Source organism: Symsagittifera roscoffensis, chromosome 3, assembly GCF_963678635.1.
Source record: "Symsagittifera roscoffensis chromosome 3, txSymRosc1.1, whole genome shotgun sequence".
Lineage (NCBI taxonomy): Eukaryota > Metazoa > Xenacoelomorpha > Acoela > Convolutidae > Symsagittifera > Symsagittifera roscoffensis.
Window position 1 is genome coordinate 39,902,530 of NC_087064.1, and position 19,119 is coordinate 39,921,648.

General features: G+C 35.7%; 2 protein-coding genes and 1 long non-coding RNA gene across 3 annotated transcripts in view; 2 read left to right on the plus strand and 1 right to left on the minus strand.

The window, feature by feature from the left end:
- LOC134842794 (uncharacterized) overlaps window positions 1-2,136 on the plus strand; it is a 76,007-nt gene extending 73,871 nt beyond the window's left edge. Inside the window, exon 3 of the long non-coding RNA XR_010162552.1 lies at window positions 1,858-2,136. This is a non-coding gene — a long non-coding RNA (uncharacterized LOC134842794). The remainder of the gene's footprint in view (window positions 1-1,857) is intronic.
- A 7,203-nt stretch (window positions 2,137-9,339) lies between these two features.
- Window positions 9,340-14,051, minus strand: LOC134842829 (uncharacterized). The gene is made up of 4 exons (XM_063859328.1): window positions 13,356-14,051; window positions 13,049-13,182; window positions 12,422-12,931; window positions 9,340-9,642 (listed from the first exon to the last, which is right to left on the minus strand). Exons 1-4 carry the CDS (start codon window positions 13,970-13,972, stop codon window positions 9,446-9,448), a joined length of 1,458 nt encoding a protein of 485 aa, XP_063715398.1. The 5' UTR covers window positions 13,973-14,051; the 3' UTR covers window positions 9,340-9,445.
- A 2,595-nt stretch (window positions 14,052-16,646) lies between these two features.
- Window positions 16,647-18,413, plus strand: LOC134841708 (uncharacterized). Its single transcript, XM_063857741.1, has one exon. The coding sequence runs from the start codon at window positions 16,647-16,649 to the stop codon at window positions 18,411-18,413; it is 1,767 nt and encodes a 588-aa protein (XP_063713811.1).
- The last annotated feature ends 706 nt before the right edge of the window (window positions 18,414-19,119 follow it).

Sequence of the window (19,119 nt, forward strand, 5' to 3'; positions counted from 1 at the left end):
GTTGCATCAAAGTGGCGTATAAAGCGTCTAGTTTTTTTTTTAGTTTTTAAAATCGATTCAATCGTTTTTAAAAATCGATATCTATTCAAGCGTTTTCAAATTCGATTCAATCTTTTTGAAAAGCGATTCAACAGATTTAAAATTAAGCATATAAGAATTTTGCGTTTTAACGCAAGGATGTTTCAACTTCCTAGTAAGATCCGTGAAAAACTTCTATAACTTAAAATAATGTGTCTGGCCCTAAGATATATCCCGCGCGGAGCTTCTTGACTTATGTCACGACTTTGAAAATCGAGCACTTGCAGTTTTGCGACTGAAAATCTGCGGTCGAGAAGCAATTCTAAGTCAAGCCCAATATCAAAATAGACCCAATTTTGTTCGAAAAAGTCGAAACATATGTCGAGAAAGTCGAAACATAACCAATTTCGGTCAAGAAAGTCAAAACATATCCAATTTTGGTCGAGCAAAAACATAGGTCAAGATAGTCGAAACATACCCAGTTCTCGTCGAGAAAATCGAAACATAGGTCGAGCACAAAGTCGAAACAGGTTGGGAAAGTCAAAACATACCCAATTTTGGTCGCGAAAGTCGAAGCATAGGTCCAGCACAAAGTCAAAACATAGGTAGAAAAAGTCGAAACATACTAAATTTTGGTCGAGAAAGTCAAAACAAACGTCAAAAAAGTCAAAACACACCCAATTTCGGTCAAGAAACTCAAAACATGGGTCAATCACGGTCGAAACAAACCCGATTCCGGCCGAGAAAGGCGAAAAATATCTAAACTTGGTCGAACAAAGTCAAACACTTTTTTTGTTGGGTCGAAAAATCGAAATATACCACATTTCGGTCAAAATAGCCGAAACCATACCAAAATTCGGTCAAGAAAATTGAAACTTTTCAATATTTGGTCGAGAAAATTGAGACAACCGATTTTTGTCGAAAAAGTCAAAACATAAATCGAGCATGTCGACCCGCGATAAAGTTTCGGGTATGTATTGGCCCACCCCCCGCCTTTTTGAGAAAATTGAAAATCCTAGATTCGCCCATGGTTAGAACAATCGAAGAATTGCCCTCATGCGGAGTCTTCTCTGCGTTTCTGACGTTTTGTTTCGAGTTCAAAAAACCAAAAACAGTTTTCTAAACTATTTGTTCTAATTATAAAATAAAAGCTAGTGAGCTTGGTCAAATACCAAATCACTTTTTGAATTTCTTGTTTGTAAGAACTATTTGTTTCTCTTAAAAACATGAAAATAAAAAATTTTTCTTCCGTGCATTGAAAATGGAAAATGGGGAGGAACTTTGAATTCGGGTGTTTTAGTTTTTTCTCTTTTGCTGATACCTGATTTTATATGGAAAACAAATAATCTTCGGGCCAGAATGAGTGATACATCATATTAAAGCTCTTACAGTCGAAATTCGAAACACGTTTAAAAATTCCCAAAATTTTTCGTCAGTGTCGAGAAAAACCGGTTCGAAATTTTTTATTTTTCGTCTTATATCGAGCGAATGGAGCAAGCGATCAGGCTTACAACAAAAGCGGACAGAAGTTATGCCTAATTTAAGACCTTAAAACTTGATTTTAAGCAAGTTCAAATATTTTTTAAAGTTTTTTTTAGTTTCTTTTGGAATCAAAATCTTCAAAAAACCCAAAAATTTTCTGCAAAAAATTTTGTAAATTTTTTTAATTTTTTTTAAAAATTTTTCTAGTCAACCTTCTACAAAAATTTTTGTCCAATTTGCCTTAAAAACTTTCTAATCAATAGTTTTCTAATGATTATGGTCAGAACGTTCGTTGCTACTCTCGGATTACCCGGCTGTCATTGTTTCAAAGTGCGTTCGAAAGGATTATTTGATTAGGTTCCGTGTCTGAAGGCAAATCTGGCATGGTTGATAGGAAACGAGGTCGCAGCAGCTGGAGGTTCTTTCCCGAATCGTTGCCCGCTGATTCTGGCAACAACAGAAGACTGAACAGGGACGCTACCGTTCACTGAGAAGCTGGTCTCGAAAAAAAAATTGACTAACTTTGTATTCAAATAAGAAAAAACTCATTTTAAGATTTCAATTGATTATTTTTGTCTGAGAAATTGTGGTCGGAAACTTTTGAACATTCTAAATTTTTTCCAATTATTGAGTTATTCGAACCGGACATTTTAACTGGCAAAATTTAAAAAATGATAATCTCCTATGAGGTCGTCTTATGAAAAAAAAACACCTAACTTATTTTTAACTTTGTTGGCCTTTACGTTCATCGACGTTTACGTTCAATTTTTACGTTAATCCTATTTTTAACCATTATGTTCATCTAGGTAGTTCTTAAAACAAGATATCAGCAGTAATGTTGAACTAAAAACGTGGGTTCTGGAGAAGTTTTTATAAAAAAAAATCTCATTTCATAATTCGTTAGCCCATATGAGCAATAACTAACGCCATTTTAAAAGCCAATAAAAAACCATAAGAAAGTCAATTTCTGCAGTTTTCCCAGCATGCTTTTAAAAAACAGCTGACGTGGCATCCATTTTTACACAATTATAATATATTTTTGAAAAATTTTCAATTATCCATCGCCTAAACCGGCAAAATAGCCGACATCGCAAAATGCCTATTTTTCCAACCAAAACAAAAACTTCAAGATAAACAAACGGTGTCCTATTATTAACAGCCAATTTAACTTTGTTAAAATTACAATCTAGTCATTTTACTGCTAAACAAATTAAATCCACGACCAATTACCTCCTATTTTATAACTTTTACACCAAAATTGCTGCTGTATGAACTCCTATCACATCAAAGTTCATCCTGCAACTAACGCATACATCACAATGAAAAACTTGGTTTATCTCAATCATACATGCTAAAATGAGGCTTCACATGTTATTCAGGACTCTGATCGACGCTTGCGTAATTGTTCCGACTTTCGCAGAATGTGACAAAAAGTTTGTGATCGATCTTTTTCATCAGATAAATTTCGACTTTTTCTTAGCCTTTTTTAATGGAAGTTTTTTTTGGAAATCACCTGAAAGTTATTGTTGTCCCGAGCTCAAATTTAAAACGATATTTCACCCGTTACCATTTTTGCTAAATTTAGTCATTTTCAAAAAACAACAAAGATAACTGGAAAAATACGCTCGTGCCAACTCATAACAGTTTGACGTCATATTTCTCACAAAAATGAAATTCAGAGAATCGTTTTATGCTTTCCTCAAACTAGAAACAATTTGCATCCACTTGAAAACAAATTGTGATTGAGTCTTCTTTCGAAATCGAGTTTCATTTCAAAACAAGCCAATTTTTAAAGCGTCAGGCCACGAATTTTTTTTCAATCAAAAAAAAAATTGAAAACTGGATTTGCCAAAATACCAAACACATAAATGTCGAGCATCTGCCATTACAGAAAAAAAACGAACTGATAGAGACGGTGGAGAACAAAATCATGACATGGCAGAGAATGAAATGCACGAAACTTGATCAAGAAATTAAAATAACTCAACGAGAGGTATACACCGATTGTCGTAGCTGCCAGCGCGATCTTGCCGATAGCAAATGGTTTGGGCACTCAGTTAGCCCTTACACCTTAAGACAAAATGTTTCGAACAGACATGCGTACACGTAGCAGCTAGATGTTAATATGCCACCATCACCGTTGGACGCAATTTCAAGATTCCCGAAGCTTTTGGAAATTTTATCCGGTATGACAGTGAATCAAATGATCACGAGCAAATCATTTTAGCGGCAACTGATCACGAGCAGTCATCCCGAAACGCTCAATTTATTGGATTATTGAATGAATTTTTTGGTTGGCTGTCGGAAGCTTTAAAATTATGCCCAAATTGAACTACATTGGACAACAAATGCTGTCGAAGGATGGCGTTTTGGCATCCAATCATATTTCAGCGACGTATCACGGAATTGTATGGTGCTTAACTGTTTGGAGTTAAAAGGGTAAGAAACAAAGAAGCCAGGCAAAACAAGATATTCTCAGCCAACGATAATCGCAGAACAGCTATTTTGAAACGATAAAATTTGAATTAAGTTTAAAAAAATTGAAAACCTAATTTTTGGTTAATTCGAAAAACAAGCAAAGCAAACAGCTTGTTTGCAAAAATTATGAATTGTATTTCACGAAAAACCTTCTTTTTATGATTTAAAAAAAACGTCCAGACATTATCATTCGGAACCACGGAGCATGGTCAGATAGTCCCTAATTCCGAAGAACAAAAATAACAAGATTTGTTCAAAACAATGACACATTTGAAAATATCAAACTTGACAAAGGTATCTCAATTGAAACAGGATCCAGTTTAAAGGGGGTGGGAGTGGATTTTGCGGTGTATACAATTTGGTCAAAATAAGGTTTTTAAGTGATTTGCGAGAGCTGAGAAAACTAATTTGGTCGACCAGGGACGGCTCCAAGATTTTCTCCAGGGTGAGTCGAAATTTCAAAAAGTTTTCGAAAATAGTGTCGACCTTTTTTCCAAATTGGATTTTCGAGCTCTCCCAAAGCGCTAAAAAGACTCTGCTTTGGCCAAATTGTCTGTGCCGCAGGCAAATTTTCGAAAAAACAGGCCAAACGCCGTTTTTAGGCACTTTTAGGAATTTTTTACCAAAAAATCGCGGTTTTTAGGCACCCCCTTCAACTTAAGTACATATTGGCGCCAAAGGCGTGTTCCGAAAAGCTTTAGGGTTCGTCGGCCGAAAGTAGATATCCCAAATTAGTACAAGGGGGTCTCTTAGGGTCGACAGGGGGTCGAATCCATGTGGAAAGAGCGTAATATTCCCCGCCCCCTAAATCCGCCCCTGTGGTCGACCTTAAATAAATTTTCCAAATTTTCGAAGGTTTAATTTCGAAAATGCTAGATCCAGTTCTTGTGAACATTTTATTTAAATCGAAATAAAAAAACAACAAACAAATAATAACACGCTAGAAACAATTCAATTGGCAGTCTTAAAGTGTAATTTTTACGAAAAGTTTCACCAATTAAAAAAATAATTAAAATCACCTTTTTCTGCTAAAAACTTGAAGAGCTTTACTCAATTTTTTGACAGACGATTGCACCTTTGCCAGTTCTAACTAGAGAGTTCTACTTCTAATGCGTTCGAAATTTGATTTCAATAATACATCCACAAAACGATAAACGCAATCTGAAAGTATTAGATTAGTGAAAAAGAAGTTCGAATAGCGACACTGAGCTCAAAGAAAACAATTGAATATTTTTTTAGTAGTTTCCAAAAAAAATTGTGACCCTAAATCTCTTTGAATTTGCAAAAAAAGTTTATGGTACGAAGATGATTTTTGGTATAACTAACATACGCCAGAAAAGAGGACTAATTTTTTTATTCTACTGCAAAATCATAAAAAATGTTTACATTCATAAGAAAAGTTGCCAATGAAGCACGAATCAATTGAAAACCAAAAACTGATATTCTGAAAGTTTCCTCAGAAAACAACCAAAAAAACAACTTTGAATGTATGTCTTCACTTCGTTCATTGACACTTAAAAAAAGCAAGTCTCTTTTTTCAGTGAGAATTAGACTGCAAATTAAAGATTTCGAAACTTTCTCTTATAGATGAAAAAACGTATTGTTCTTTTCTCAATTAGCGTTCGAGAGATCTTTATCATGAATTTTTTTTTCATAAACTAGCTCAAAATCTTTAAACGAACGCAAAAAAAAGCAAAAAAGCCCGGAGTATGAATCCATCTATTTCGTTTAGCGCATTGGGAATTGAAAAAAAATTGTTCTGTTCAAAAAATGTGCATTAGAAATTCACAATACATTCACAAACGAAAACTTATCATGATTGGGCATTTTATAATTTCAGCGCAGCTGTAGCCATTTTTGAAACTCACTCAAATTCTTTGTCGCGACTCTTTCAAGTCGTCCTTGACAGACAATGGTTCCTCTAGCCAAGGAATTTCGAATAAAAAGCTCGAAAGTTTAGAAGGACGACACAAAAAAACATGAACTTTTAGATAAAAGCTATTATTTTGTTCGCGATAGACTTTTTAAAGTTTTTCACGGAAAAAATCCGAAACTTAGCACGAACTTTAAGAAGTTTTCAAAGCGTTCACAGAAAACATTTGAAAAAATGTTAATTGCTTCTTGTGAATTTTGAGCTGACTCCGCAACAAGCCAGAAACAGAATTGTTTTCGGGATCAGAAACATTGCTATTTTTCTTTGATACTCTTTGCTGTTTTAAATTCCACGGACAAATAGCCTAACCACCGTATTGCTCAAAATCGCTCCAAAAAACAGGCAACAATGTGGAATCCACAACAAAACTTGTGGAATCCGCAACAAAATTTGCCGAACCTGGAACAGTTTGTGGAATCCTCAATTAAATCAAAACATGTGTTATAGCTGTCGTGGAATCCGCAACTGTGAATGAAATCCACACATTGTAGACGGAGTCCGCAAAATGCAAACTGTAAACGGAATCCTCACTTGCGGAATTCATTTACATTTGCAGAATCCGGAACAACAACCTATATTCGCTCGTTACCGAAAAAATACCAACTTCCTCATTTCAAAGAAAAAATGATGCCCCAAAGATCTTTGAAATTACAAAAAAACTTAAAATTTACTTTTTTAGAGGAAATTAACCCAATTTGAGAAAAAAAGTCAAGAAGTGAAATCTTATCGTTGGAAAATCTGGCAAGTAACTATCAATTTGAAACAAGAAGTCAATCACGTTTTTTTCTACCTTTAAAGTTTTGAAATTTGATAGTGGAGTTTGCATTCCTTTTAACAAAAAAAGTTTTAAACTTAAAAAGAAATCAAAAATCAAAACGCGACAAAGTGAAATTTAAGATTCATCCTGAAAAACAACCGAAAAAAATCTTTACGACCATAAAAAAAATCAAAAAAACTGATTGTCAAAGTTCCAAACAATTGCCACCAACGAAAAACTTAGTGAAATAGTAAGTAAAAAGTTCAGAAAAAATTGTGAAAATTTATCAATCTAACATAACCGAAATCATCAAGCTTATCAGGTACTTTTTGCAAAAAAAAAAATTAAAAAACAGAAATTTTTTTTTGCAATGTTATAGCTAAAAAATAAATATTCCTAAAGAACGTGCAGCAGTTGGCACCTCCCTTCGAATACAGATTTTCTAAAGAAAATGCTAATTTTGTATTTAAAAAAATCGATATACTGAAAGATCAAGCTGTGTCATCATCTTGCATCAAAACCAGTTTTTATTGTTCAAATGTAACAGACACCAGCTACTTTGAGTTTCGAAGTTTTGATTCCCAAAAAGGCGCACAAAAACTACTTCACTCAAGTAAAACAAAGTTAAGATTTGACAGCTTAATTCTGTACGCCCACATTATTAGCTACAAAATTAGACCAAAAATTAAACCAAAAATCAAAAATTTAGGATCGGTTTATCTCGACACTGATAAAATTGCTTCGAAATTTTTATATGTTGATCAAATCACGACTCAAAGCGCCTTAATATAATATACCAATTGACCCATTTCGATGAAAATTTTTTTTTTCTGATAACTAATTTCGCGTGGAAACAAAACAACACCGAATACCAAGTTCCTCTATATTTTTCGAACGGTCGAAACAAAATTAAACTGAAAAAGTTAAGTTTAGTTCGCGTAATGAGCAATCACGCTGTTCGAAAGTTTGACTTTATCAATTAATGCTAAATTGTTGGGAATATAATTTCAGTCAAAGAATCTGAACGAAATGCATTTACCTAAAACTGCCTATTTCGACAATGGATTTTATTTTTCGCTCATTTCCACATGGAAAAACCAAGTCAGAAAAATTAATTATTTTAAATGGTATAAATTTTGACTGATTAAATTGCTAAAGATCACCAAAATTGTCCACAATTTGGCATATCTTATAGTTCAGTTCGCACATTGAAAAACAATGATTTTGATTAGGATACTTCGATTCAACGTTGCAGACTTAGACAAATTTAATGCTCTCATGAAAACTGGATGTTTTTGTTGAAAAAAAAAAATCAAAATTTTGGAATTTCGAATCTGATAAATTAGATGCCCTTTAAACTCTTTGAATTTCTAGAATAATTGACAATTGGCGCCACTTTGATAACATCAACTCAACTTCAGAAAACTGGGTCAATAGGTAAGACTTTTTTTTAATCTTCTAGAAATCTAAAAATTCCACTTTCGAACTAGAAATAGTTCGTTTCTTTGCGCCATTTCCAATTTCGTATTTGGAGTGCTAATTACGTAACCTTGAGCAGATGGATTCCAATTGAACTCAAATTGAACTCAGATTCCAATTGAACTCAACCAAGTGAATATATACTGAGTGCATTCATATATGCATTTATATGTATGAATGCACATCTGTAGTTAATAGAGCATTCCTGAATAAAAAAAATTACCAACACCTATCTAGGAGTTTTCACTACGTTGACTACTCCTAATTAAATAGTGAATTATTTTTGGATAAGCATCAACTTTCCAACGTCAAAAAAATCAATGGCCGCGAAGCACTTTGATACCCAGAACAATTTACGATGGACACTTTTTTGACAAAAGTAACCCAACTTGCGAAAACTGGATCAAAAGTTAACATTTTTGTTTCCGCAGAAAAATCTGAAATATAAAACCCATTTACGAAACTAGAAGATCATCACGTTTTTCGTGGCCTCCACACTTTTGCTGTTCGAGTGGGAAACAAAACTATAACCAACGACAGTTAAAAAAGTTTAAAGTGAGCCCAAAAAACTGGAAGTTTTTCAGCTTTCGAACTCACAGAAAAAAAAACAACGTTGAAACTCATATTTATTTACGATTGGCACTTTTTGCCTTAGATTATCCCATTTAGAGAAAACTTGATCAAAATAAATGAAGGCAAACTACATTATCGAACACTAAAAGCGACAAGATCACGATAAACTTGAATGATATCTAGTTTCTAATCTGGAATTCATTTTACTTCCCAGCAGAACTTAAAAATGCTTGTCGATCAAGTATTCTCTAAATGGGATAATCTAGTAATTTTAAGTTCCGCTGAAAATTCAGAAAAACACAGTCCAGTTTAGAAACTAGATGTCATTCAAGTTTATCGTGATCTTGACACTTTAGTGTTCGATAATGTAGTTTGCCTTCATTTACTTTCATCAAGTAAATGAACTGCTCTTGAAAAAATCAAAGTCAAACCGCGAAAAATCAAACTTGAGCGTGAACAGGTTTTAAGACTTTTCGTGAAAAAACTGTCAAACAAAAAACAATCACGACCTATATAACATTATTCATTACATTGATCCCGTTAGAACAATATGTATTTGCACTGATATTGCATTCGACCTAAGAGCTTTGAGGAAATATATATTTTTTATGGTATCTTAAATTAATACAAATTATATGTGCTTGACTTATCATTCTAATATATCAAACACTTAATTAGGAATGTAGAAAATTCTTGATTTGGAAATTAAGTTTAAAGGAAAAAGGTCAGATAGAAGTGTTTAACAAAGCTGGCCTCGGTTTAGAAACAAATGTAAGTGGAATTTGCTCGGAATTTAATTGTGCGCCAGGTTGGTGGAAACCGCTATCACAGATGATGTCATGTTGATCTGCTTTTACGACTGTCTCTTCGTCTGAATCAACTCTTGTGCAATTTCCAATTGCATCTGCTTCTCGAATTTGCACTAAAAACAAGATCCAATTAGGCACCAATTAAGGTGATAAACTTAAAATGATGCAAAATAAATGCAAGTAAGGGACATTAAACGGGTGTTTTCAAAATGAATGACCCCTTTTGCAAATAATAGAGAGCCCACTGTTACTCAGAATTACTTAATTGGTGGGGGGGGGGGGGCTATCGAGGGTCTCGAATCTTCCTGTCAATTTTGATTACTATTTTGCCAACATTGAGCCAAAAAATTCTTGAACATTTCAGTTTATTTTCATCATAGTTTGTTCATAATTTGCAAAGCTGCAGCTTCAAATATCAAACCGTTTTCCGAATTTATTGCATCATACTTACCTATGAAAAAGGAATAATTTCTCACAAATATTTAAAGATTCAGAATCTAGCCGACGGACAATTGAAAAAGAAAGAGTCAATGAACGCAAGGAAACAGTAAAGAATTTTTTTTGAAAAAACTTCAAGTTTTGAATTTCAAAATAAAAAAAGAAGTGGCCTTAAAACTCTTGGAATTTCAAAAAATTAGCTCATCGAAAAATCGAAAAGAGCAATGAACGCAATTAAAAAAAAACACTGACTTTCTTGAAAAAATCTCAACTTTCGAATTTCAAAGAAAAAAATAGATGCCATTTAAGCTCTTTGAATTTCTAAACAATCTATGATTGGTGCTTCTTTGATAGCATGAACCCAACTAGAAAAAACTGGATAAATAGGTAACGTTTTTATTCCACTGGAAACCTAAACAAAGCTAACGAACAAATGGAAAATAGTAATGAACGCAAGGAAACTGAAAAAACCTACTTACTTTTTCAAGACCTTTGTTCAACTTCTGAGCTTCGAAAAAAAAAGCCGTGGAAGTCTTTGAATTTATGATGGACACTTATTCGTTAAAATTAACACAATTTGAGAAAAAACTTCAATACAAAAAACTTGGATCTGACAATAAAAATCCAATTTCGAAATTAGAAGTCAATCACATTTTTCGTGACCTTTACACTTTTGCTGTTCAATAGTGGAGTTTGACTTCCTTTTAACAATGGAAATGCACTGAACTTTAAGATTAATCATCATGAAAATCGCTAAAAAATCATAACTGAGCTTACACAAATTTTAAGACTTTTTCCTGTAAAAAAATTGAAAAAATCAGCAAGACCTATATAAGAGTACCCACTACGTTCATTACTCTTAAAAAGTAAATTCCACTTTCGAAACTAGAAATAAATCACGTTTTTTCGCGCCATTACCGCTTTCGTATTTGGAGAGTGCTACTTACGTCACTTTCAGCTGATGAATTTTGATTGAACTCAAAAAGTGCATTTATACCTAATTGCATTCATAAATGCATCAATAGTATGTATGAATGCACATCTGTAGTTTAGACACTTTTGAGAGTTTTCCTGACAAAAACATAAACAAAAAAACTCGGCAAGACTTATATAAGAGATAATAGTCTTCAGTGCGTTCATTACTCTTAAACAAATTTTCCTAGCAGCACTTTATGAGAAAAATCACCCTATTTGAGAAAACTGGAATATCACGTAGAGTTTTTGATTCGCTGGGAAATCTGAAGATTTAATTCCCCTTTTGAAAACAGAAGTTGATCACGTTTTTCTAGACCTTTAAACTTTTGCTGCTCGATTGTTGAATTTACCTTATTTTTAACAAAAAACAAAAACTGAAGTTAGAAAGAAATCAAAGGTCAAACCGTGAAAAAAAAATTGAAAACAAAAACCATCATGATCTATTTAAGAGTCTAAACTACTTTAATCGAATCTTAATCCAAAGAGTTTTTACAATCGCAGACACGTTCTCCTTGACCGCTGGCTCTCGGAAAATTTTATTGAGCTAGAACTAAGCCAAACATATTTGAGTAGACGCCAAAGTGAGCCAAAATTAAATTGTTCATACGAAAAAAAAGTTGTGAAACTAAACGAGAGAAAAATGCGCCAACGCAACAATAAGTGACTGATTTGATAAACTAACCGAAAACAATTTGAACCCAATTAAAATTAAAAAGAAAAAACGACATAGTTTAGCGAGAAAGCTGCAAAAACTCAGTAACTTTCCAAATGCAAAAAAATCTGGATGTAAAAATTTGGAATGTAATAAACTAACGTTGCATTAAGAAAATTAGCAAGTATTAAACTAAATTGCGAACAAATTATGCATTTCAAAAATCTCGCGAAGTAAATCAAGTTGGAAATATTCTGAAAAGGGATTTACATTATTCTTCTGTTTTATGAAACAAATAGCTTTTTCGGTACAATTGATAAAATGAAAAAACATCAATGTGTTAGCCTATTACTAATCAAAATCCAAAGAGCTTGGCAATATACTGCTAATACAGCCAACCGATTGAAAAGTGCCGCCAAAAAAGCACTTTTATTTGCGACTGAGGTTAGAAAAATAGTTGCGTCGTACCATCACACTACGCTACGCTCGTGTAATAAATAAGTGGAATATACAGAAAGAAATCAAAATTACTTTTGATATAGAACCAAAGATGATCTTCGCACCACTTGCGATACACAATAAAGCCCCAAAGTTCGAAAGCTAATATAAAAGAAGTGAAAACAAAACTAATTCTGTTGTAAAAATAAAGAAAAATCTTATTGCACTTTTTATAGAATATTATTTCTTTAAATAAGAAGATAAGTTTTACATCGACTTTTTAAAGTTGGCTGTCGACACGCAATAACAAGTAATAATTACATACAAAATTCACATACATTCATAGTTTAGGAAAGCAGGAAACTGATTAAAGAAGAAACATTTCGTACACGAAATATCGATGACAGAAGAAGAGACTGTGCTGGCGGTAGGTACGTAGCTGCACCTCAATTCAGAGTCACCCTCCATGCCACCATTTTCGTCTAAAGTAGAATCATGCTCCAAATGGGGAAACAGTGAAGTAGGCGAATTGATGGGCGTGTTCCTCAGCTCCTTTCTCACATCAACGTTACTCGGACCATTCAAGAAGCCGTCGGTTGCTAAGTTGTCCCGACTGTCTGAGTTGCCAGATGTGAGCAGTCCAGCTGCACTAGGTCTGATGCGCAAGAAGTCTGTGGTTTGTGGAGCGGCAATAGGAGACATCGGAGATTCTAGCCTGTTGTGCGGCAGACGAGTTCCAATGTGTTGGTCACTGGTGGCTGACTGAGTTAGGAGAACGGTGATCAGCTTCAGTTCTGACATCACTTTTGTCTCCAGTCTGCCCAGCCGATTATCTAGCATGCGCATCCGCCTCTGCAGTGAATAGTGCATCGATTCACTCTCACACTCGTCGCAGCTTTCTAAGCACAATTTTATTTACGTTACGACACGTCCATCACGACAACAAAATAATACAGAAATAGTATTGTGTTTCAGCTTCCTCGGCCTCCATCCTTAGTCATGTGCTCGCAACCCACCTGAGTCCTGGGGAGGGTGATGGTTCGTGTGAGGTTCCTTTTTGTTTCCGCCGTCTTTTACCAATCTCAGATTGTATCCCGAATTTTCCAAAGGGTAGGCCGAGCAGCTCATCAATTCCAAGCTCTCGTCGTCGCTGTTTCAAAACATAGAACCGAACTTGAGGCCCGACAAAAATCTGTGCAATCATACTCTTTTAATTCCCTAAACTTGATCATAAAACCTTGTCTCTTATTAAAAACTCAATTTTGAAGAGATGCGTTTCTGCCCGTCTCTGCAAAATATCTAGTAAATGTATCTCTCTATTACCTGAACTCTGGGTCGGGATCGCAATCAGTTCCGCCTCTATTAACTACACTTCTGGATGGCCTTCTCCTATTCCGAGAACCATTCATTTCAGTTTCGTTTTTGATTGACCTTGAAAGAGCAGGCCGTGTGTTAAATTCTACTATGCCATCTGATTCCCGTGGCTTGTGGCTAATATAATTAAGACTTGGTCGACGACTGCTGTTTAGGCTTAGAGCTGCATGTGCTGTGTCACTGGGGGCATTGTAAGCCGTCAAGCTCATATTCTGTATTCTAACTGTGTCGCTTTGGCTCTGACTCACAGTATGATGGAGATGGTTATTAGAGCGGTCATTTCCTGATGTCCAATGATGACCGGCTGCCCCAATTCCCCTACCTGGAGATGAAACAACACTACCCAACCTCCTAGAGCTGCTCATTGTGTTTCTGTGCCTGTTTGCTGTGCTACCGACAGAGCGGATGCCGTAAGTCATTGGTGAATCATCCTCATCTCCATCACTGGCAAACGGAGGCTGCAAAAGTACAGGCTGCTTGTTTTCTCTTCCCATATTTAACGGAGGTGGCGACCAAGAAAGAGGTGCTCCCTGGAAGTCTTCGAACAAATCATTCAATAGAACCATGTCGTTCTAAACAAATGTTAAAACAATCAAGACAACATTTGACATAGACGCGAAGCTGAGCTTCTCACCACTTGTAATGCAACAATTATAGGGAGAGAGCTCCCTGATTAAAAAAAGAACTTCGAATTATGTTACAATTGAAGAATAAAAAGGAAAAACGAGAGATATAAAAACACAGAGGCGAGTTGCATTCCGCATACACAAGCAAAAGTATGACCGATAACGCTACTGGGAAAAACTGAATGAATAAAACTTTGAGTCTACAAAATTTCTTGAGTGACGCACGCCAATTATGACGCATAAGCTGTATCAGTCAATATGAAAAAAAATACCGACAAGCAAGCATCCATTTATAGAGCGAACGCATTTTTACTAGTATATGAAAAAAATCATTAAAAATATCCGACCTTGCCCAGGTTCGAACCCTCTTATTTTGGTTCGGGTCTCCTTCCCTACCTCTACGCTACAGATCCATGATACCTTGAAGCTAAAGTGATATTTTTAATATAATAGTCTGTGTTAATATCCTTAGCACTGGCTTTACTTAATAGCTGGTTATTGATCACAAAGAACACTTTCAAATTGAACACATTTTGTTGCATAATATTTGCGTCTCAACAATATTTGCGACGTAGGTTATAAAAAGAGAGTTCATACTACAAAACAAGCTTTGCTTGTGTAAAAACAAAAAATGCTTTTTTTCGTATTTGAATTTATTCAAGTTTTTTTTCAAAGAGGTCCTAGTGGAGTTGAATTCGGCATTCAAAAAATTGGTCCCAGAGTCTAATCGATCTCACAAGTGCTACCTGACTTTTTCATGAAACAACAATTGGTAACTAAGCCGACAGAACTGAAGCCGACATCCAATAAGCTGAAACTCGGCCGAAAATTTCGTCAAAAAATATAGGAAAAAGATTCATGTAACGCCCATACAGGATCCCCGATAATTATATATGTAGCATATGCAAATTACACTACATTACTTCGAAACTACACAGACAGAGCTTAAGTCGACAAACTTAAAGCCGAAAATTATTATCAAAACTCTATAATTATACTTACAATGATTTGAGTTCTAGACACAGCATGAGTAGTAACTATTACCCGGTAGTTAAATTTGATTTTCATAAAATTGAACAAGTCAACAGCATCATAAGAATTCAATTGATTCTGTTAAACTAGTTGTTAACCCTTAAAAACAAGTTTGTATTCTCATTTGATAAGGCTTGCTAATCGCAAGCGTAAGAATTATAAACGCCTTGAGCAAAAGAATTTAAACAGTTATTCAGTCTTCAGCCACCTTTGAACATTATTTCTTTTCTTTTGAACTGTTTATTTTTGTTCTGACCAATGGAGTAACTTCGTATTGGGGTGTGTTTTAGTTTTTTTCGTTCTTTTGTTTTCCACGCAAAACCAGGCACCACAAATAATCATCGGACTGGTTGAGTCATATATCATATTTAAGCCCTTTCAAATCGTTACCTGAACGACATAGAAAAGTTTCTAAAAAAATGCGCAGTGTCGAGAAAAAACTGTTCAAAAATTTTCTTCTAATTTTGACCAAATAAAGTGAAGATAACTTGTTTAAATGGTCATTAAAGCTAAAATCTACCGAATTTTTCCCAACAGAAACTAGTTTCGAAAGCTATAAGTGGCACACCCCTGGCAAGAAAAATAGTTGAAAAGAGAAAAAACGAACTTTTTCATTTCTTTGCTTGATTTTTTTTTCAAGAAAACTGCTGTCAATTAAACCTAATTTACTAAAACTTTTTTTATTTGCGTGTATAGTTTTATCATCACATTATCAATTAGCCTAATTGTTGTGATAAACTTATTAAATAGTTTTTCAGAGTATGGCCAATTCGGAGAGTTGAGTGCCCGTGGTCACTCTCGACGTTTACCATCGACGAAGAACTACTACCCAACTATAGAAGAACTGCTCGAGGCTGACAACGATGATGTGACAAGAGTATTCAACGACATGACGAAGACAAGTCTCATGTGTATCGGTCGCGAAATTCTATCACAAGTTTGAAGCCAGAAGAACCTAGTCAAATCATTGGATTCAGTCGAAAGTACAATTCAGAGAGCAGTGGAAAACACTTTGAAAGAAGAATTGGCTCCCCTGAAAAATGTTCCCCCAAGACTCGCAAAAGAAGAAACTGAGAAATCTACACAGAGAGTCGAGAGACCTACTGCTACATCAAAGGCCAATCTTGGAATTCGAGTTCGTGGTATACCTGAACCTCAAAGTGAAGACATGCCGGAAAAACTTGAGAGTGACAAAAATTCGGTATTATCACTTTTGAATCATTTAGATGTAAAAGCTAAGTTGAAGGACGTTCGAAGAGTGGGAAAATTTGTTGAAAATAAACACCGCACCATCATATTTTATGTTGAAAACCCATGGGATAAACGGTTGATCTTAGCCTCATTATCGAAATTGAAAACTTACGACTCCAGTAAAAAACTCTCAGTCTCACAGGAACTTACTGAAAACGAACTCAAAGCCGAAATAGCTCTGAAAAAACGATATGGTCTAATGCAAGCCGGCGTCAGCAAATCAGAGCTGAGAATCAAAAACCTCCTTCTCTCCAAAAAAGAAAAAAAAGAAGATGGTGATGTCTGGATACCAGTATGACTAGACCATGCTAACAAATCAATGGCTAAAATAATGTTTGTAAACGCTCGATCTCTCAAAAAACCGGGTGCCACAAGTGATTTACTAGCAGATATTCTAGAAAACAATATTCAACTTTGCTGTGTCACCGAAACCTGGTTCAACTCAGAGTTTCCCTCAAGTAATTTTTTTATCCCCAACTACAACCTCATAAGGCACGATAGAACACCTTCCAACTCCGACAAAAAAACAGGTGGTGGAGTCTGCATCTATCACCATGAAGATATTGAAATTCAACCTATCAATGTATCTAGATGTCAACAGTTTGAGATCCTATGGACAAAAATTACAGCTCCAACCAAGCTCATATTGGTTGTTCTGTATTACCCACCATGCTTAAATAAACAAAAAGACTATGTTGATTACCTCGCCAGCACTGCAGAAGACCTCATGCTCACCCATCCGAATTATGAACTAATGATTGGAGGAGACTTCAATGACTTGTCCACAGTCGAACTCACAAGCTGTATTCACGTATCCAACTGCCTCGATGCTCCCACCTGCGGAAAGAGTCAACTCGATTTTGTTCTATGCTCGAACCCTAGTCACTTTGAATTTCACACCACAGACTCGAACGTCAAAACTGACCATAAAGCAATATTGGTTTCACCTAAATGCCCCACCCCATCAATCAAACGTCTCCATTATTTTCGCGATCAAAGATACCAGAACGTGTTCAATTTCAACAATCAACTCAGTTATGAAGATTTTACATATGTTTACACGACCTCAGATCCTGACGTCGCAATGATGGGTCTCCTGGACCATCTAAAGGGAGTTCTCGACCTCAACTGCCCCCTCAAAAAAGTGAAACTCTCAAATAAAGATCCTCATTACATTACTCCTCTAGTTAAACACTTGCTGAAAAAACGTAACCAACTGAACAGGAAGCGAAATCATCGACAAGTCTCTCTCCTGACTGACCAAATTCGAAATCTGATAAAAGACAACATGCTTAAGGGATCTGGAAGGCGAGGTACTCAGAAGTGGTGGAATGTAGTGAATCAGCACACTGGACGAAAACAAAATAGCACCACCCAAATACCGTTCACCCCAGATGAAATTTGCAATTTCTTCACTGATATATCAACTCAACATGGCCCAATAAACTTACCACCTCATGAAGTAGTCGGCGACTCACCAATCCCAGAGCTTTCCCTTCACCAGATCTACTACTCTTTGCTTGGCCTAAAGAAAACAGCGGTCGGATACGATCAACTTCCCACATGGGTTTTCAAAGATAATGCGCATATTCTAGCCGAACCCATTCATTCGATTTATAACAGATGTCTAGCATCATCCTCATTCCCTAACAGTCTGAAACGTTCTCGGATAATTCCGGTCCCAAAAAGTGCTAAAGTAAATGACTTGAATAATCTCCGCCCTATACCAGTGACCCCAGTAATTGCGAGACATTTCGAGCGACTAGTTTACGACAATTTCCTTAAAGAACCCTACAATCGATGGTTATCGAGAAATCAGTGTGGTTTTCGCCAAGGAGGCTCCACTGAGTTTGCCCTTCTGAAGATCCTGGATACCTGCAAAAATCTAGACACTAGTGATCATGATTATATCAAGCTGATTTTTTTAGATCTGAGCAAAGCGTTCGACAGAGTACAACATGAGCTTGTCCTAACCCAGCTCAAAAAAATATCTGGTTTGAGTCCCTTCATAATAAACTTCATTCGAAGCTTTATAACTGAAAGAAGTCAATTCGTTTGCGTGGCTGGAAGGTCATCGGACTTGATGTCACCCAATTAAGGCGTCCCGCAGGGTACAATCATGGGCCCACCCTGTTTCAATCTAGCATACGACGACTTGAAAATTGATGAAGACGTGAACTATCACTCGGAATGCCAAATGATCAAGTTTGCCGATGACAATAATCCAATAATTGGGGTCAAAAATGGTCGTCATTGCACTGAAGAAACCTTACGTATGATATATGAATGGTGTGAATCGAATAACTTTCTCCTTAATTGTTCTAAAACCAAACAGCTCACAATTAAACTCAAGAGTACCATCCAACCAATTCCAACTTCTATTGAGAATCAAGAAAGTTTCAAGATTCTTGGTGTATTTTTTGACACCCACTTGACCTTTGAGACACATGTCAACTTTATCTGCAAAAAAGTGTGCTCAGACCTTTATCTACTCAACAAACTCAAGCAAATTGGATATAAATACCATGACCTCAATCTGTTATTAAACTCCCTGGTTCTCCCCAAGCTCACCTATTGTTGCACGGTATGGGGCGGTTGCTCCGCTTCTTTGCTCGGAAAAATCGACAGACTACAAAAGCGAGCGAAAAGAATGGGATTCACCACAAACTATATCCCTATCAAAGAAGTAATCGCTTCGAAAGACAAAGCTCTACCACAAAATCCTCACAGAACCCCATCATTTGTTATTTGATATCATTCCCACACGCGAAGAGTATTCTATGCAGAGATTAAGAAACCGAGCG

What these genes read in the sequence shown, in the direction of transcription:
- LOC134842829 (XM_063859328.1), bottom strand. Translation starts at nt 13,972, where the DNA reads ATGGTTCTATTGAATGATTTGTTCGAAGACTTCCAGGGAGCACCTCTT. An exon ending in TCACCCTCCCCAGGACTCAG is followed by an intron (nt 12,932 to 13,048) that starts GTGGGTTGCGAG and finishes AATTGTGCTTAG; the next exon opens with AAAGCTGCGACGAGTGTGAG. An exon ending in TTCTGTCATCGATATTTCGT is followed by an intron (nt 9,643 to 12,421) that starts GTACGAAATGTT and finishes TCTTGTTTTTAG; the next exon opens with TGCAAATTCGAGAAGCAGAT.
- LOC134841708 (XM_063857741.1), top strand. Translation starts at nt 16,647, where the DNA reads ATGTTTGTAAACGCTCGATCTCTCAAAAAACCGGGTGCCACAAGTGAT.